The following is a 21647-nucleotide window of genomic DNA, read 5'->3' on the forward strand; positions in this document are numbered from 1 at the left end:
AAACAAACTTCTTGGCCAACCCAATATATATATGTCATGGTCACTACATGCATGCCACACGGCCAGCATTGCCTGGTGGACACAAGTGCTGACTCTGTAATCAGGGAGACTCAAATCTCGCAGCAACAAAGACTTATAACAATGTTTCTGGAGTCATGGGGTTCAAATTCCATTTCTACTTTTTACCACCGGTAGGAGGCAAAATAATGGCACCCCCAAATGTCCACTTGCAACCCCTGGAATCTGGGGATATGGTACCTTATCCGACAAAAGGAGAGATTATTCTGGATTATGTGAGTGGGTCGAATATAATCACGAGCGTCTTTATAAGGGAAAGAGGGAAGCAGGAAAATTGGCATCAGAGCAGCTGAGGCTGTAGTCAGAGAGATTGGAAGATGTTACATCACTGGCTTTGAACAGAGAGAAAGGTGCCCCAAGCCAAGGCATGCAGGTGGCCTCTCGCCACTGGTAAAGGCAAGGAAACAGGTGTTCCCCGAGAGCCTTCATAAAGGAATACGGTTCTGCCGACACCTTGATTTTAGCCCACGTGGACCCATTTTGGACATCGGACCTGCAGAACTGTAAGATCATCCATTTGTGTTGCGTTGAGCCACCAAATCGGTGGTGATTTCTTGCAGCAGCCCTAGGCAATGAAAACACCAGTTCTGTGCCCTTGGGGACATGGATCAACCAGCTGTGCCACACATTCTGGACACGTAAGATGTGAGTATTCCACGGGATTATGATCCCCAGCCTGAAAGACAGGGGACCACTGACCATAGCCAATTTCATCATTGTTATTATTTTATTACTGGCATAGCTCTTACTGTTTAGTTGGGAAAACGAGCTTTGCACGTATGAGGCAATTCGAAAATAACTAAATAGAGCATGAAAGGGGTATCAGGAGGGGCTGGAGGGGTGAGCTGGGAGTGGGTCACAATGTCAACAGAAGATGCTCCCCAAGGTCTCTCACTAATGGTCCTCGGGGAAGGGAGACAGCAGCATGGCGGCCTTAGGCTCAAAGAGGCCAGAGATGCTGGATCCCTCCAGCAGGGAACATGCGGATGGATGGAAAAACACACACGCTGCTTCCCCAGGAGTAGTTCCCCATGACTTTATAACAAGCTGTGCATAACTCTGATTGCGGCCCAACAAAAAGCACAGAGGATGCCTCTTCCCTGGGAACACGGGCCCTGAAGCCACAGACTTTGAGTTGGTTTGCGAAGGAGAAATAGGGTTAGCGGAGAAGGACAGGGGATTGCAAGGGAGATACAAGAAAAACAGGTGAAGGAGTGTGGATTCTTTCTGAAAACGTCTGAACAGAGAAAAGAGCATGGTCTAAATTTAAAATTTGGTCGAGTAATTGTCAAATTCACACATGTAACGTCCCGGTGGCACTCGGCCGTGATAGGAAGTCACAGACAGCTGATGGCTGAGTTAATCTCTCCAGGAAGGTGTAGAGAAAATTCTTCTACCATTCACTCTGAGACTCTTGTTAGGAACAGCTGTCTCTAAACCACGCTTCTATTTTTCTTTATGCATGCTGCCACCTGGCAGCTCAAATGCCTTTGAATGGCAAGAGCATATGCTTGTCATTCTTTTGCTTGATGTGGGCACAGAGTTTTATGAAATACTCTGTTTGTCATTTTTTGTCCTCTTGGGCATCTCCCCGCCCGATAACACTGGTTCCCTGGATTAATGGGAACCACAAGGAAGCGTGTGACGAATCTAATTCACACTAAAGTCTTTCTCACCCAAGATGCCATAGTTTACACTCTCCTTGATGTATTCAGTCCAGGGACTAAATCCCCACCAATTATAGATGGGAGATGTGACAACACTGCCCAGGTTCTATCAAACTATCATCCACCTGTTATCAGGGCAAAAATAAACAGCAGCTATCTGCTCATGTCACTGCTTGAAGGGGAGGTAAAGAACTGAAGAACACCCTTAAGATAACTGACCCGGTTTCAAAAGCTAAAGGTGACTATTTAAGCAAGACATCAAACAGCTAAATCATCTGAGACAGGGGGTGGCACGTGTTTTCTTTGAAAAGCCAGGGAATAACTATTTCAGGTGCTTTGGGTGGCTTGCCCAACTCCTCAGAAGCTCAGAAGCAGGAGGGCCAGACACCAACAAATCAACATGGCTGTGTTTCAGGAAAACTTGATCTGCAAAATCAGGCATCAGGCTGGATCTGGCCCAAATGCCATAGTTTATTGAGCCCTGCTCTTTTTTCTTTTTTTTTTTTTTAATTGGCGTATAGTTGGTTTACAATGTTGTGTTAGTTTCTGCTGTACAGCAAAGCGAATCTGTTATACATATACATATATCCACTCTTTTTTTAGATTCTTTTCCCCCATAGGTCATTACAGAGTATTGAGTAGAGTTCCCTGTGCTATACAGTAGGTCCTTATTAGTTATCTATTTTATAGATAGTAGTGTGTATGCGTCAATCCCAATCTTCCAATTTACCCCCTGCCCTTACCCCCTGGTAACCATAAGTTTCTTTCCTACATCTGTGACTCTATTTCTGTTATGTAGGTAAGTTCATTTGTAGCCTTTTTTTTTTTTTTTTGATTGATAGATTCCACATATAGAGCCCTGCTCTTAAAGTTACTGAATTTAGATTTGGGGAGAAGGGTGAGTGCATCAGCCTTGACCATACTCCGTAATATTAACTCCTTCAGTGTTAGGGGAGAAATGTCACCGCAACTTCCACTGATGATTTATTTTCTCACTTAATTGGACTCCTTCATATCTTCTGCAAGAATGAAAAACCAAAGAATCTCTCCTTCAGCCTGAAATGTAAAGTAACCACATCCTGGCTCTGGGCCAGCCTTCCAATACCATTCCTTAGTTGAGTGGAGTCTCACCTAAGTGCCCCAGCAATCAACTCATCCCATCCCGCCTTCTGCAAAGTTCTGCTGCTGTTTTCTCTGCCAGGATTTTCCCCCAACCCCCAACCATTTCTACAAACCCTCGAAAGCCTGCATAACACGCTCTTCCTAATCAAGGCTTCTACAAACACTACCACACGTAATGTCTTCCTACTCTCCATTTCCTGAGCACTGTTCAAGGTTCTCATTTATGGGAGGTATGACAATCAATGCGATGCCCATCTCATCACCCCAGCGGGACCAAGAGTACTTGAGAAGAAACTCTAATCTACTGTTGAATCAACTGCGGTCCACAGCGTAATACCTTCCAAATAGAGAAGGTCCAATATATGCAGTGAATGAATGAAATAATGGATGAATTGATGCAGAGTATTCCTGGGGCAAAAAAAAAAAAGAGAACCTTACAGATGGGAGTGGTTATAAACTCCTGTTTCCAACCTCTTTTGGTCCCTTAACTTTGCTAGGCTTTTTCATTCCCCTAGCCTGCTGCATTCCACAGTTCTCTCCTCCAGAGTCTTACCCAACAAGCTTATCTTCTTAGTCTCACTGTGCATTCCATCCAGGAAAATGAGCTCAATTAGCATGAAATACACCAACTCCCTGCCCTCCCAGACCTCAGTTTATCCACCGATGTCACATCCCCAACCATGTCCCCCTCCAGGCAACCCTGGCCTCCGTCACCCACAGACCACATCACTCCCACCTGCTCCGTCTCAAAAGTGAGTGATCCAAACACTCTATTATCTAACCACACACCTCTGCCTTCCAATACAGCTTTCTCAACCTTGGGCCCAAACTCTGCAACATTGAACCCTGTCGTACCACAGTCACACGTTTTGTCAAATAAAACCCAATGCAGTCAACTCGTCGAAGACTGTGATCATTCAGTAGTTCAGTTTTCTACTTAAGTGGACAGTCCCAATTGTTCCAAATGACACTTCAATTTTCGGGATGTTTGCTAACTTTATCCTATGTGGTCCCGATGACCAGCTCAGATCATGCCATATACCATTTCCATCACATTCTTGCTAAAAGACTGGATCCCAGAGAACCTCGGACACATATTCATGCCTTCCCCGTACGATACCAGCCCTCAAGGAAAATATCTATCTGTTCCCTGTAAATCGAGATCTTCTCAACTTTGCGCATCTGGTTAAAGTGACCAAATGGGGTCGCTTCCTGTTCCTGGAATCCAGTGTTCCCCACGTGCCGCTGGCATGTCAACCCTCCCCCAGAACACTACTTGTCACCCCCATGCCCCGCCCTACCCAGCCTTCAGTAGGTAACTGTTTCCTTCTGCACAGAGGAAACAGAAGGCTTCATTTGGGAACACCTTCAAATTCCAGCCACTATCCCTTCTCAATGCACCAGCACCTGCTCTCCGCATTCTCTCCCAGACTAGACAAGGTCCCCCCTCCTTGCAAAGATCAATCTTCCTACACGTTGGGTCTCATTTCCCACAGTCTTCTCAGAAATCTGACATTCTCAGCTGTCCCCTGTACCTTCATGATCCATCTACTGATGTTGACTTGAGAGAATGAAATACACTCCAACCTTCCCCATGACGAAGCCCCCCTTTCACAGCCCGTCTCCCTGCACAGACACATTTCTGAAAAGAATCTGAGAAACTGCTCACCTTCCTCCCCCCTTCTATCCAGCCAGCCTCTGCCCCTCGCTCTCCACTGAAAATACTCTTAGGAGCATCACATGTATAATATACACAATGGACCCTTGGGGTCTACATCCTACTTGACTGTTTATCAGCATCCATTTCTACGAACCATGTTCTTCCCTGGATCTTCCCTTCCCTCCCAGTTTTCTTCTTATTTCCCTGTCACTCTCTCCGTATCTCCTTTGTTGGATCATCATCTCCCGTATCACCTTTTATGTTCGGCTTGGTCCCTGACCCTCTTCTCTTCTTACACTAAATGATCCCATACACCAACCCAATATAGGTCTCAGCCCAGGAGTCCTAATTCCTAAAGGGAACCTCTATCTAGCGAATCACACCAGCCAAACACATAATGGACAGCTTTGACGTCCTCCTTTCCCTCAAACCCAATATCTAATCAATCACCAATACCAGTGGGTTTACCAATACAACCACGTTGATTCATTGCCCTCTTCATTGAGTTAAACCACTGATCCTTCAAACCTAAGCTCAAGTGGTTTTTCATTTACATATTCACTCAAAAATAATTTCTTACAATATGTCAGGCACTATTCTAGGTTCTGAGGATACAGATGTGAGTACAACACATCTGGATCGTAGTTCTTGCACTCTGGCAGACAACAGTATTCCTTGCCCTCACTAAGGGCACTTAGGACACACTTTGCATGTACTGACTTCTTAATCATCTCAACAGTCTTGTACGATGTTCCTATAATAACAATCCTATTATTCAAATTCTAAAGACAAGGGAACCAAGTCTCTGCCTGGGAGTCCTAATTCCTCAATGAACTTCTATCTACCCAATCACACCAGCCAAAAACATGAGACATCTTATGTTACCCCTCAATTCACCCCTATGCTCACTCCTTTACCCTCTCCTTATAGTGGAGTTGGGTGATATTCTTGACCTCCAATTTTAACTACTACCCAAATGGCAATAACTATATATATATATATATATATGTATACACACACACACACACACACATATACACATATATATACACGTATATATAAACACACAATATATATACACACATTTCTTTCTATGTATCTATCTACCTATGTCTGTTCATCTATCTCTATCTCTCTATCTATCTACCTACCTACCTATGTCTGTCTGTCTATCTATCTATCCATCCATCATTTCTATCTATCCCTATCTATCTATCTATCTATCTATCCATCGCTATCTGTCTGTCTATCTATCTACTTAATTCTATCGGACATACTAACGTGGATGTAGGGTACCTTTCATCAGCTACATCACCCAGTATCCCTTGTTTACACCTTCATCTCTAGCAACCGTGAGCTGCTTTTTTGCTCCCCGTAAGCATCTCACTCCTGCCTGGAATGAACTCTCCACCTCTCCTCTCCCAGCCAACACTTCCAAACATCAGCCTGCAAAAGGTCCGTGTCTCCTGGGAAGTTCTCTGAATTCCCAGGTTGGGGGAACAACGTCTAATCGTCCCTTCTCAGAGCTTCCTTTCTAGTTTGTTATTCTGAAACCATCTCCTTAGATGTCCATCTCAACCAAAGAATATGAGCTACTAGAGGCTGGGGACCTTGTATTCGCTCATTCATGTCATTATGTCCTAGAAGCTAGCCCCGAGCCTGGCATACTATGGAGGCTCAATATATGCGTGCTTGTCAGTGGAATTTAACTGAAGGAATGAACTGCTAGGTGAGGATAACATGTGAGCTTCTTTCAAAGAGGAAAAGCCTGGGGAAGCCTGGGGTATGCCTCCTGGCACACAAGTCCTGATACTAGCAAGACCAGCCAGCTTTGCTCTCTCTTGGGGAGCGGATGAAAACGTTTGCTAAAATCTGAAGAATGAACCTGAACGTAACCACCTCCTAATAAACTACCAGAGCCTCTTGCTGGGTTTTTTTTTTTTTCCAATGAAAGCATCCGTTGCTCTGAAAGCTGTGTGACTGCATGAGGCAAAGAGCCACCAAACTCAGTGACTGTAAGAAGCAACTCCTAAGCCATATGGACTCCAGCCAATCAGTGGCTTTTGGAATTTGCACTCCAAGGAAAACTGCCAGAAGCTGCAGTGCCTTTCTTGCAGGCATCAGGGAATTCAGAAAGCATTTCTCTGCACGTGGAGAAGGTCTACTTTCATGAACACTCAGGAAAATACGATTTTCAGCCCTCACACCCACCAACCAATGCTTCTGTAGAAGCCATCTATGGAGTTAATTTATCCACTCCATTGACATTTATTACTTGCCTTTAGGCAGAGTAAAAGGGAGGCGGGGGTTGAGGGGGGAGCCTCCTGCTGGGTGACCTTGACTTGGGAGAGGGATGAAAAGGAAGCCAGAGCTAGGAGTATGATGTTCTCATCCGAGACTTCGGGGAATTTTCAGCTGTGAGGAAGAGGAAGGAAACTCTAAACTCTAAGAAAATCTTAGGGAAGTTATTCTGGTCCCAGCTAAGGGAGGATATTTCAGGGAAAAGGTGAAAATAAGTTTACAAATATTACATGCTAGGGAGGGTGTGGAGAAAAGGGAACCCTCCTACACTGTTGGTGAGAATGCACATTGGTGCAGCCACTACCGCGAACAGTCTGGAGGTTCCTTAAAAAACTAAAAATAGAGCTACCATATGATCCAGCAATCCCACTCCTGGGCATACATCTGGAGAAAACTCTAATTCGAAAAGATACATGCACCCCAATGTTCATAGCAGTACTATTCACAACAGCCAAGACATGGAAAACAACCTAATGTCCATCGACAGGTGAATGATAAAAGAAAATGTGATATATACGTACAATGAAATAGTACTCAGCCATAAAAAAGAATAAAATAATGCCATTTGCAGCAACATGTGTAGACCTAAAGATTATCATACTAAGTGAAGCCAGACAGAGAAAGACAAATACCATATGATATTGCTCATATATGGAATTTAAAACATGACACAAATGAACTTATCTGTGAAACAGAAACAGACTCACAGATATAGAAAACAAACTTATGGTTACCAAAGGGGAAAGTGGGGGAGGGATAAATTAGGAGTTTGGGATTAACAGATACACACTACTTTATATAAGATAGATAAACAGGGCTTCCCTGGTGGCGCAGTGCTTAAGAATCCGCCTGCCAATGCAGGGGACATGGATTCGAGCCCTGATCTGGGAAGATCCCACATGCCGCGGAGCAACTGGGCCTATGCACCACAGCTACTGAGCCTGTGCTCTAGAGCCCGCAAGCCACAACTACTGAGCCCATGTGCCACAACTACTGGAGCCCATGCTCTGCAACAAGAGAAGCCACCGCAATGAGAAGCCCATGCACCGCAATGAAGAGTAGCCCCCACTCGCCACAACTAGAGAAAACCTGCACGCAGCAACGAAGACCCAACGCAGCCAAAAATAAATAAATAAAATAAATCAATTTTTTTTAAAAGTTAAAAAAAATAGATAATCAACAAGGTCCTACTGTATAGCACAGGGAACTATACTCAATATTTTGTAATAACCTGTAAGGGAAAAGAATCTGAAAAAAATAGATATATATGTGTGTATAAATGAATCACTTTGCTGTACATCTGAAACTAACACAACATTGTAAATCAACTATATTTCAATTAAAAAAAAAAGGAGAAAAAACTAGTAGTGTCACTATCCCCTCAACCCCACACAATTAAATTAATTTTTTGAAATGCAGACTACAGCAGAATCTAATGTTTCTCTGATTAAAAGCGATTAGCTGTTGAACTCTGTGTAGTGATTTAATCACAGCCATTCTACCAAGGTGGTCCATAGATTTCATTAGTGAAACAGACTGAGGAATACAGAGGGATCACTGAGCTCAAACAGTATAGATTTTTTTCTTTTTTGAGCGGCAGGCTGAATAATGGCCCCTAAAGATGTCCATTTTGGAATCCTTGGAAACTTTGAATTTTACCTTGTTTTCTGAAAAAGAGACTTTGTAGATATGATTACATTATGGATCGTGCAATGGGGAGATTATCCTGGATTATCTCGGGGGGTCCTAAGTGACAGTAGGAGTGCCCTTATTAGAGTGAGGCAGGATGGGATGTGACTAGAGAAGAGAAGGCAATGTGAGAAAGTATAGATCTTTTGGAGCAGTTCTGATGAAGATTGCAAATCAGGATTGTTCTGAAAGGATGCTCTTTTGATCAATGAGCTCAAATGGTGTGACTCCTCTGTGTCTGCATAAATCACAGGAGTGCATGCAACTTCACAGCTTTAGAAAACAAGGCGTCTTGACACTGAGAAGTCTTTGGTCATTCCCCATAGCTAGAAGGAAGCCGCATCTTTTTTTTTTTTTCCTTTTTTGAGCATCATACCGTAACAATGTTTCACTGTGAACTTGATTTCAAGTAAACTTGACAAAGGGATAATGCTTCGCAATAGAGTAGTGGCTGACATATTAATACAGTGTCAGACACTGATTGTGGTTCTAGCGTTCAAACAAAGCATTTCTAACACATCCAATATGTTTCTTAAAAAAACAAAAAAAGGGCTTCCCTGGTGGCGCAGTGGTTGAGGATCTGCCTGCCAATGCAGGGGACACGGGTTCAAGCCCTGGTCTGGGGGGATCCCACATGCCGCGGAGCAACTAGGCCCGTGAGCCATAACTACTGAGCCTGCGCGTCTGGAGCCTGTGCTCCGCAACAAGAGAGGCCGCGACAGTGAGAGGCCCGCGCACCGCGATGAAGAGTGGCCCCCACTTGCCGCAACTAGAGAAAGCCCTCGCACAGAAACGAAGACCCAGCGCAGCCATAAATAAATAAATAAATAAATAAATTTTAAAAACCAAAAAAAAAACCAGGGAGCAGCTATGAGCATGCTTTTCAGATTGTATGAGAATCCCAGTTCCAAGGCATCACTCAGACCTTTGACACTCTCTTTCTGACCCATCCTCACCATCCACTTATGTCTCCGAAGAGTCAGCCATCGACACAAAATGCCAATACATCTCCTTCTTTTGCTCATCAGGCTCCCTCAGGTTCATCAGCTGGTGGTCATCTGGTCATCTGTCCCCGAACCAAGGCTCCATCGCACCATATATGTGACTTTCTTAAATAACGTATTATTTGCTAACCACGTCTATTACTGTGATTTATGTACACGTCTCGGCAGCAGCCACTAAGCAAGTTTGGAACCTAACAGACCTTCACCGGGGGAATGAATGGACGGGGGAGCCAGTCATGAAATGCAGTCTGTGACTCCATCTCGAGAGACTATCATGTATAACATAACATAAAAACAACTCTCCACACACAGTCCATAACCTCAAGGAAATACGACGAAAGCACCTCATCTAACTATACAGGAATACGTATTTTCACTTCTCGCTCCTCGAAAATAAGACTGAATAGAGGAGAGCTGGCTGAAAGAGTGGGTTAATCCTGTTCCGAGTAGAGACACCTGTTCAGTCATTTCACCCGTGCTGAGTATCAGTCATGTGTCCTGCACTGGGGAGGGAACGATGACAAGCAAAAGAAGTGGTATGAACATCCAGTGAGGTTGTCCAGACCCGCACTGAACAGGAATCCTTCCCTCCTGGGTTCCAGGTAACCGAAGGTGTAAACAAAGGTCCCGCGCCCCCCCCCCCGCACCCCCCCGCCACCCCCGCCCCGCCGGTGCTCAGAATTTGAAAGGACTCAGATGTGCATGTCGAGGATGTAAATAGAAGTATAAGGTTTCACAGGCTACGTGCTGCCATTGGGATGGGTGACAGACTGCCTTTTCGCTGTCTGTCTGGCTCAGGACTGGTGTGATCCGGCGTTACCCCGTTCCTGCCAGTTTGCAGAGTAAGCCATGTGCTTCTCTCCTCATCCCAGCTCTACTGAGGAGGGTGTGTGGTTGGGAGAGTGGAAAGAGCTTGAGGCAGAAGGACAAGAGCTCAAGCACACCCTGGCTACCTCCTTCCCAGCCTGGTCTCCTTTGGGAGCATTTCTTGGGCCCTGTTGGCCGAGTGAGGCTCTCCTTGCTGTATGCACCACTGGCATCTTGTGCCAAGAATGTCGACACCCTTGTTAAATCGCATGGGCCTCCTTAGGCTTCCTCCCATCACCCCCAACCCAACCACCCACCCAAACAACCAACCACCCAACCAACCAGCCACTTACCCAACCAATCATCCAACCATCTACCTAACCAACCACCCACCCAACCATCCACCCACCTACCCACCCAACCGACCACCCACCCAATCAACCACTCAACCATCCACCCACTCAACCACCCAGCCAACCACCCAACCATCCACCCACTCAACCAACCACCCACCCAACCACCCACCCACCCAACCAACCAGCCATTTACCCAACCAACCATCCAACCAGCCACCCAACCAACCAGCCACCCACCTACCCAACCCGTTGACCATGGGCTCCTTTAGGGCAGGGACTGTATTGTTGCCTCTAACCCAGTGCCAGATACACAGCTCAATCAGGATTTTGTAAACTAATGGATGAAAGCACTCCATAGATTAGCATTTCATATCTTTGTAGGTAAACTCTGATTTCCTGAGTCCCTGGGAATCTGTGAAACATCCATGTGAGAGAATAATGAAAGGGCAATAAAGCACCTCATGGCTTTAGGGAGCAAAATTCAATGGTCCTGCGCTTTCCTACGTGTCACGCATGTTGCTTTATTCAGCAGCCCCTACTGTCTGGGACACCTTGCTTTGCCTCTTTGCATGGTCACTTCTAAGCATCCTCCCCCATGTTACATCCAACCCACATCCACTGCAGATTCAGGTGGTGTCCTAACCCTTAGCACGGATATGCCCTTTGAGGTACCTCACCTAAGTCTTTGTGAAATGGGCCACATGTTATTATAACCAGGTATCTATGTCTCATATTCGCAGAGTGTATGTCGTACAAGCAACTTGGGGTCAGCAGATGGGTCTTGTCTAATATCCCCAATGACAGGTAGCCTGATCCATCTTGGTGGTGGCTTAGCTAATGCTGTGTCAGGAAGGAAGCGTCAGCCCACAATGCTGTAGCACATATGGAGACAGGCAGAATAATGACCTCCCAAAGATGTCAACATCCTCATCCCCAGACATTGTGACTAGGTTACCTTCCATGACGAAAGGGACTCTGCAGATGTGATTAAGCGTCTAGAAATAGGAAACATTACTCTGGATTATGTGGGTGAGCCTGACATAATCACAAAGGTCCTTAAAATTGCAGGCAAGAAACTCAGAGTAAGTGAAAGAGATAGAATTACGGAAGCAGAGGTCAGAGAGAGAGAGAGAGAGAGAGGAAGGTTTGAAGACACTGCATTGGTGGCTTTAAAGGTGGAAGAAAGGGTCCATGAGCCAAGGAAAGTGGGCACCTCCAGAAGCTGGAGAAGGCAAGGAAATGGATTCTCCCCTGCAGCCTCCAGAAAGATGCAGTCCTGCTACCATCTTGATTTTAGACCAGAGAGACCCATTTCAAACTTCTGATGTCTACAACTACAAGTTAATAGTTTTTTATTGTTGCTGTAACAAATTAACACAAACTTCCAGGCTTAAAGCAATTGTAGTTGTAGAGGTCATGGGGGGAGGGTGTAAGGGGTCTTATTTGAACCAACTACACATATGGGGCTGAATTTACATTTAGGGGGAAAACACCCTCCTTTTTATGTCTGGACACAGAATGCGTGCTTTTAAGTTCTGGGGGGATCATACCGGAAATGGTCACTTTGGCCATCTGAGTTTTCAATGCCTGTGACCCAATAAAGCCCTGTATGTTTCAAGTGGCAGAAGAACAGCACCACAGCTCCAAGGTCCAGGAGAAGGTGATGAGGGGGTAAGCTGAGGGGGGCGGGCAGAGCACAGAGCTGACACCGTGGCATTTCCCACCTGGATAGACTTCTCACCTTTATAGATTCCGTTACTGCCTCCGTGACCTTCCCCTTTGACAGTCACCTCTTCTACATGTGCTCCTTGGTCCGAGGAGAAGTAGACCAGGGTGTTATTAGCCAGTTTCAACTCATCTAGAACATCCAAGATCTGCCCTGAAGGGGAGAAAACACTCCGTGTTAAGACAGTGCAATCTTTACAAAAGAAAGGGAGGTGATTTGCCCTCATTGACTTGTCTGTTAATTTCTGACTGTGAGGAGGAGATGGTCTTATTCACTGAGCTCTCCTGTGCTGATCCCAACAGGGGATGCAGCGTAATCAGGAGCCACAGTGGCCGGGCTCTTGGCAGAGACAATGAGAAGATTCAGCCGCTGAATTAAGTATCATCTACAAGCATCATCTGAACCTCTAGGCATCATGGGGTGACCCTGTAGGGAGACCTGATAAAGGATTCTAGAAGAATCAGGCTCACAGATCATGAGCCCCTTGGAGGAAGATGCCAGAAGAGAGAAGCCAAATTGCTGCAACCACCAGCCGGCCTGAGGCTATAAAGAAGTCTACTAGCTTTCCTTATTGACTGGAGAAAACTAAACCATCACGGTTCCTCTTGTACAAACAAACATCTCTAAAACTATTTTATGATGAATGACCTTTTTCATACTTACCATAGATACCCAGGTCTAAAACTGTCCATCATGATAATAAATATTCCTCACACTCTCCTTTTTCTTCTCCTCACCTTCTTTCCCCAAACTTCACATGGTATACTAACCCCCATATAGCAACCCTTCAAAATAATAATGATACCATGGTCAGCAATGAGAGTAACGGGTACCATTTGTTGAACACTCTGCCTGCAAAGGACTTTATTCCATGTTCTCTTGATTACATCATACTGAACCCTACGAGTAAAGAGCATTGGCTCCATTGCACAGGTGAGGGCAACAGTGCTCCAAAAAGATACATGACCTGTTCAAAGTCACACAGTTAGGAAGTGAGGGACCCAGACAGGAAGAGTTAAGTCTGACCGCAAAACCCAAACTCTCAAACCCTGCAGAGTTAAGTGGATGAACTCAATGAAAATCACAGAGGAGTAAAAAAAAAAAAAAAAAGACACGAAGGAAAAAAAGTTAAGAGTTACATCCTGAAACACCCATGGATGACATGATATGATGGCTGCTGTCTTCTTCAAATTAATCCAGGAAGAAAGGAAGTGAGTATGGAGCATGGATTAATAAAATCAGGCATGACTTCATTAATTGTTAAATGTGGATCCAGGGCATATGGCAGTTCACCGCACTTTTCTCTCTGCTTCTATGGATGCCTCAAATTTTCCATAAGAATAAACAAAACAAAACAAAACAGAAGCCAGCTGAAGATTGAAGAATGGGCTGAAACACGGATTCTCTGATTAGGAAGCTACCACCTGCTCTCAGATCAGAAGAAAATGATGGTCAGACTAGAGGTATATAATTTACAATTTTCACGGAGATTGCTACACTCACATGCTGCTAGTTTAATTTAGTCCATGCATGCAGTTATTGTTTGAGGTATTAAAGGGTCTGACTCGGTTTTTTGATGTTTGACAGCTAAGAGTTTTTAAGTCTCACCTCTGCCTCTTCCACTTGCGCCCAACAAGCTAATAAGAAAGCCTGGGGGCTCCCTCCCCCAGTGCCCGTGGAAGGTTCAAACTATGCCAGCTCCTACCTCCATGTGGGAACCCACATCCAAGCCCCAGCTCCTACCCACCATGAAAGTTGAATCTGTCTCCTTTCCCATCTCCCTCAAGCCATCTTCAGACCACCTTAGGCGCTGTCCTGCTTTCCCCAGAAAGCCTCATTATATGTGAGTTACAACCTTTTCCACATCCTCTTGGTGTGGCTATAGCATCACTCGACTCGACAGGGGACCATCTCTTCACTGTAGGATAACCACAACAACTGGAATTCTGAAAGGACACCAGGCATCCTTTGCAGCAGAAATAATAACTGAATATGGGTAATCCTATCCATCAGGTAGGTCATGCCCCCGTGGAGACAGGCCCTGCACTCCAGGGTTGCACTCCACTCCTTCACCAACTTGGTCCAGAAAAGGGGTAGAAGGCCGTAGAGACAACCCTCCACAGAGGTGGCAGAGATGATTTCTGATGTGAAAGCAAGACCCCAGTCATCTGCTACCAGACATATTCTTGCTATTTGATTGCAGTGCCACAGGCTAGAGTACATTCAATCTTTTTCAGTGTTTTAACTCATATAATAAACATTCCTAGAAGCCACACCATATACATAAATGTCATCCTCAGGACCAAAAATAATATGCACGGGGCCATTTTAGTGATTTGTCACCCATGATAAATCATCGTCAGCCAGACATTTATCGTGCTGTGATTTGGTTCAGCTAAGCAAACCACGTGTGCACTCGGGCTTGGGGGAGTTTGACTCTGACACTAATTTAAGGCTTATCACTTTGAAAATGGTAATTAGCTTAATGAGTTCACACAGGAAGAAGCAACAAGGCGATGTAACCCCCTCTTAACACTTTGAAGGAAAAGTGCCCCTTTTGGTGCATATAATAATTTCTAAATAAAATAACACAGATTAGGCAGAGAGCAGAGGATTCAGGCTTTTACTTCCTTGTGTTTTAATTGGTATTTTGCAAAAGGGCATACAACCACACACCTCCACTTCCAATGAAATTCACCTTTCATATATTATATAGAAGTATCTTAGCATGAAGAAAATGCTGTGAAGAAATGCCTTTTTAAAAAATGTGGCTTCCGTGATCACTTCTATGGACACAATGTAAATATTTACAGCACGTTTATTTACAATCGCCAAAACCTTGGAAGCAAGCAAGGTGTCCTTCAGCAGGTGAATGAATAAACTAACTGTGGTCCATCCAGACAGTGTGATATTATTCAGTGATACAAAGAAATGAGCTGTCAAGCCATGAAGAGACACAGAAGAACCTTAAATGCATATGGCTAAGTGAAAGAAGCCTAGCTGAAGAGGCTACATACTGCATGATTCAACTCTACGACATGCTGGAAAAGGCAAAACTAGGCAGACAGTAAAAAGATCAGTGCTTGTCAGAGGTTGGAGGGGAGGGAGGGAAGAACAGGCAGAGCACAGAGAAGTTTTAGGGCAGGGAAAGTATTATGTATGATGCTGTAACCATTACGCATTTGTCCCAACCCACGGAAGGCGCAATTCCAATGGTGAACGCTAATGTAAACCATGTATTTTAATTGATAATAACGTATCAATATTGGCTCATCAAAAGCAACACATGTACCCCGCTAATACAAGAGATAACATGGCAAATTGTGTGCAGAAGAAATGAATATAGGAAAACTCTCTGTACTTTCTACTCTGTTTTTCTATAAACCTAAAACTGCTAAAAAAAAAAAAAAAAAAAGTCTACTGGGACTTCCCTGGTGGTCCACAGTGGTTAGGAGACTGCATTTTCACTGCTGAGGGTCCGGGTTCGGCCCCTGGTCGGGGAACTAAGATACTGCAAGCCACACGGCACAGCCAAAAATATTTAAAAAATTTTTTTTTAGTTTTAAAAAAATTTTAAAAGAAGCATTATTAAAATAAATACATATTAAAAAATAGTCCACTAATTTTTAAAAGATGCCTTTCAAATGCACTGTTGGCTCCTAGACTTCCTCATCCATGAATTCAACACGTGTTCGCAAAAGCCTAGTAAACACAGGCTAAAGACCAGGGCACGCAGAGGGTCATGGATGGCGTTTGTTCCCGAAGCCTCCTGGTGACCCTTGCCTTCGCTCAAGCCAGCTACATCTCCTAGGTACAGATTCCCCTCTAGGCTATTTTCATATCCAGACGAACCTGCAGCTGCATTTACGATATATTTTAGTAGCTCCTTCTACTAAAATACATCTTGCATCCTTCCGAACCATTTTCACACTCCTCCCTAGATATTTCCTCCAAATTCCAATATTTCAAATGACCATGATACTTGCTACATGATACATGATATTTTCTTTGTCCCCATCAATTTTTCTGATTCATTGCCTAGAGTGATAACTTTATCCCTTTCATCAAAATCACTGCACACCACTGGGCTGGGATTAATACAAGAGAATCTAGCTGAGGCTACCATGCATTTACACACGGAAAACCGTCAGATTTCTGACTTCCTTTTAGTTCTTTTTCTCTTGCAAGAGGCACCCTTGTATCTCATAACTATTTGGGTCTTAACACCAGAATCTCATTCAGAAATCCCGGAGCCCATTAACCATTAAATTTTTCATGAGATTGATCCTATAAAGGTCTAACCTATTTCTCTTCTAAAAATTGTGCCCAGAAGTCTCCTGTGGGAACAAATACTGCTGTATTATTCTTGCTTTCAGACCCATACATTGGAAGTCAGAGGTCCACAAATATTATCTTTCAGAAGGTTCTCCAGGTATAATGATACCAATTTATGTAGGATGATAGTTTTGAATTACCGATGGTGGGCTGCAGGATAGATTATAAATGAAATGCTTTATTTCCAAAGCTTTCTCACATTCTTCCTGGAACGAAACAAATACAGGAAACAAGCCATTTCGAGAGCACTTTGTTATTTAACCAGAGACAACAAGAGCTAGCACACTGGAAAAGATGAGAACTTGTCATTCTAAAGGAGAAAACTTGGTGCTGTGAAAATCAGGGTCCTTCCTCCTTCAGGTGTGAAGCCTGGGTCCTGGAGAGTTTGTTCATTCCATTGATTCACGCCACGAGCAGGTGCCAAGCCACTCTTTGGAGTCAGGACTGTGACGTGCCACGTAGGAGAGAAGGGTTTCTGGCGCTTGGGCAGAATCCTAGCTCTGACGTGAAAGGGAAGTGCTATAATGTAGAATTAACGGCTCAGGCTCTGGCTTCTGGGTCCTGACAGAAGCCGACCTGGTTTGAGTCCTGGCTCCCTGGTTTGCTCACTGGGGTTCTTTGTCTCTAAGTCAGAGGCGATAACATATAATAGTAGAGGGTTGCCATAAGGGATGAAAGAGAAGTGCATCCCAAACTCTTAGCCCAGGGCTAGGAGTGCTCAATGCAGCTCAGCTCTTACAATGGAGTTAAAAATCTGAGTTAAACAATCACTTTGCCTAAAATCCAAACTACAGTGAGGTATCATCACATACTCGTCAGAACAGCCATCATCAAAAAGTCTACAAATAACAAATGCTGGAGAGGGTGTGGAGAAAACGGAACCCTCCTACACTGTGGGTGGGAATGTAAATTGGTGCAGCATCTATGGAGAACAGTATGGAGGTTCCTTCAAAAACTAAAAATAGAGCTACCATAGGATCCAGCAATCCCACTACTGGGCATATAGCTGGAGAAAACTCTAATTCGAAAAGATCCATGCACCCCAAGATTCAGAGCAGCACTATTTACAACAGGCAAGACATGGAAACAACCAAATGCCCATCAACAGGTGGATGGATAAAGAAGATGTGATATATATATCTATACACACACACAATGGAATATTACTCAGCCATAAAAAAGAATGAAAAAATGCCATTTGCAGCAACATGGATGGACCTAGAGATGATCATGCTACGTGAAGTCAGAAAGAGAGAGACAAATATCATAGGATATTGCTTACATGTGGAATCTAAAAAAATAATACAAATGAATTTATTTACAAAACAGAAACAGACTCACAGACATAGAAAACAAACTAATGGTTACCAAAGGGGAAGAGGTGGGGAGGAATAAATTAGGAATTTGAGATGAAAAGATACACACTACTCTACATAAAATAGATAAAGAACAAGGACCTACTGTATAGCACAGGGAACTATATTCAATATCTCGGAATAACCTGTAATGGAAAAGAATCTGAAAACGTGTATATATATGTGTATATATATATATATACACACACACATTGTAAATCAACTATACTTCAATAAAAAATTTTTAAAAATCAGCTTGCCTAATGGAAGCCTTGCTATTTCAGCAGATCTGTCTTTTTTCTTCTACAAGGTAGGTCGACTCAGGCAAAACATGGAAGCAAAATGCTGTGATGTCCCTATTCACCCTTTTGGAAACATCGAGCTCATTAAGGAAAGAAAATGTCTCCTGAAGCAGCCACCCACCATGAATAATTAAGGAAGAACGTCCACCTACTCGATGTAATTCCAGGGAACGCAGGAAACCCTAAAAAGTTCCCTTAAAACTACTTTAGCTAAGTCCTTCCTGTGATCAACAGGTGAATGGTGGAAGTCAAATATTCCCATGGAGGCTAGGATTTTAAGATAAATGAGAGTTTCTAATTGCAGCAGTTGGTGGTGGCTATGACTCTCCCTGGGGCATGGGAAATGCTAGGCGTTGCTCCAGAAAGCGAGCTTTACCCTATGTTCCGAGGCTCTCCTGAATCAGTTACTGAGTGGGATAGAGAAATTCTGCCATCATTGGCCCTGGAAAGGCAATTCGTTGTTTAGCTTACGTGGGATTAGAAGCATAACCAACAGGCCAAACATCAGGACATATCTGTCAACAAGCACATAGATTTATTGTCTCCAGCTGGAAGCAATGTCCATGGGATGTAGGTAAACTTGATCTTGTACTTCTTCCCAAAATAACTGGTCAAGATTTCCAAAACTCCAGTCCTGATCCTCTCTATCACATGGAGCTCAAGGGATCCCACAGACGGGACATTTGAAAGCATATGGGTTACCTATAGTATAAAATCAAGTTCAAAAGCTTACACATCAAAGGGAAAAATAATACATGACCAAAAAAGATTGGTTTATTTATTTGCAATGCATAAGATACAAAAATGATGTGCTGGCTTTTGGGGGATACGTGAGGGAGAGCTGGTGGTGTTTGTTCAGAAGCTTTGCATTTGTTATTTGATTTGAGGGTATTTTCAGACAGTAGCAAGTGAAATATTGTAATAAATAAACAGAAGATGAGGTTTTGCCCTACTGTACTCGGATCTAATGCAAAGGCTGCACAAAATATAGTCTGAGACTCACCAGATGCCACCCAGACAGGAGGTCCAAGGAAATGAAACTCTTGCAGGACGGTTTTAGGAACTAGGAATTGGGAGCAAGAGGCTGCTACACGCACTGCATTTCCACATCCTGAGTGATGAGACCAGGGTGGCCTCCACCGCCACTAAAAACCGAGCAAGAGGGACTTCCCTGGTGGCGCAGTGGTTAAGACTCTGTGCTTCCAATGCAGGGGGCCCGGGTTCAATCTCCGGTCAGGGAACTAGATCCCACATGCATGCTGCAATATGCATGCTGCAAGAGTTCACGTGCCATAACTAAGGAGCCCACGTGCCGCAACTAAGGAACCCACCTCCCACAACTAAGGAGTCGGTGAGGCAGAACTAAGAAGCCTGCCTGTTGCAACTAAGACCCAGTGCAACCAAATAAATAAATAAATAAATATTAAAAAAAACAAAACAAAACAACACGCAGGAGAGAAGAGGCTCCGACCATGTCAGGAGCCCTTTCTGCTGCACGCAGGCACACCTGCCACAAGCTTGTGATGCAGGAGTCCTGGAACCTTCCTGTCCGAAGGCCCTCGATAAAAGGCTAAATCCTTCCCTGGCAGCCACAGTGAAATAGACATCAACACACCCATCGACACATCCTTTGTGTTTCCTCTTCAATCAGATTCACCCACGTCCATTGATTTTGGGATCATCCTCTTACCATGTCACTTGCTTTCCCATCTCCTAAGTGCATACAGAAGAACTTCATTAGAAACACGTTTAGAAGCTATCCCTAATCATTTTCCAAATACTGACAGAAAAGTAAGCAAATGTGATAGTAAGGAACTGATTAGGCTACTTTATGCATTTTTTCATTCTTCTGGGTGACCGAAGTAATAATCAAGACCTTGTATGTAGAATATAGGTTCCGTAGCATGTTCTTATTATATATCAGTGTCCTTCAAATTTTGACAAGCTTATTTGTCACTTTGGGAACCATGCTAAAATAAAGATTCTTTTTTTTTTTTAATGATTTGATCAACATTTGTTTAGTGCTTTATTTTTTTAAATTAAAGTCTACTTAATTTACAACATTGTGTTAGTTTCAAGTGTACAGCAAGTGACTGAGTTATATATATATATATTTTAAGATTATTTTCCATTCTAGGTTATTACAAGATATTGAGTAGAGTTCCCTTGTCTCTACAGTAGGTCCTTGTTTATCTATTTTATATATAGTAGTGTGTATATGTTAATCCCAAACTCCTAATTTATCTCCCCTGCCCCACCTAAAATGAAGATGCTGATTCAGTAAATTTGGGGTGAGGTCTGAGAACCTGAGTTTCTTAAAAGCTCCTAAATGATGCCTATCTGAGGAGCATACTTTTAGAAGAGAGTTTCCCTGTGACGACATGTTTAATACCTGCTGACATAAAATAAAAGGAGATGGTTGGCATTTTACAGATTTCAAGAATTACACCAGGAATGAGATTTGAGTTGCAGACCACTGAACACATAACTTTTATACATGGTAACTAAACACAATAATAGAGAATTAGGATTATTAGGATAACTAAGAAACAGGAAACTGCAAGACGGAAATGTTGCCTTTGTATGGATGACCCTTCCTTGACTTGGCTTCACTTCCTTCTTGGGTTAGTTCCTGTGTGAGTTCATACTGTTTCCAGGAAACGCATCCTTATTTGGTGCTGTACCTGGTTGTTGATAATGTTGTGATTTCCTGCATAAAGCCCACCTTTGACCTCATCGCATCACAGCTGTAATGTGTGATGGATTCCCCTGCTCTGGCATCTGCTCTCAACCATCTGGGATGCTTTCATGGCTCTGCTCAGCTATCTTCTCCAATTAACACTAAACTGTATGTGTTTTTTTTCCAGGGTGTTGCATTTGCTGGAGATAATTTGAATAACTCTGACTAGCCCTCATTCTCACCAAGCACACCAGTGCTTTCCTGCACATACACAAGTGTCACCATGTCCGTGCACTGGCATTGCACACATGCGTCTGGGGGAAAACCAAAGTCGGTGTGCCTGTGAGTCAGAGGAAGGCTCTGTGGTCAGTGTGTGTGGTCAGTGCTCCCCCAGGGTCATAAGCATCACAACGGGCTGGCTGACCTGAGCAGCGGATAATCAGACCAGCAGGAAATCGTTTGACAGGACAGTGCTAGGAGTGAACACAAGTCTCCCCACTCTTGATGCAGCTGTGCCACCCTATTTGCTGGACTTCACTGTCTTGCAGAAAAGAAAGCTTGCAGC

At 43.8% G+C, this 21647-nt stretch overlaps 1 protein-coding gene across 1 annotated transcript in view; it reads right to left on the minus strand.

Annotated features, from left to right (window-relative positions):
• The window catches only part of LOC133082908 (steryl-sulfatase-like), a 123387-nt gene that overhangs the window by 21040 nt on the left and 80700 nt on the right, over window positions 1-21647 (minus strand). Inside the window, exon 7 of the mRNA XM_061179581.1 lies at window positions 12426-12563. Coding sequence (XP_061035564.1) covers window positions 12426-12563 — 138 coding nt within the window. The remainder of the gene's footprint in view (window positions 1-12425; window positions 12564-21647) is intronic.

Source organism: Eubalaena glacialis, chromosome Y (genome assembly GCF_028564815.1).
Source record: "Eubalaena glacialis isolate mEubGla1 chromosome Y, mEubGla1.1.hap2.+ XY, whole genome shotgun sequence".
NCBI lineage: Eukaryota > Metazoa > Chordata > Mammalia > Artiodactyla > Balaenidae > Eubalaena > Eubalaena glacialis.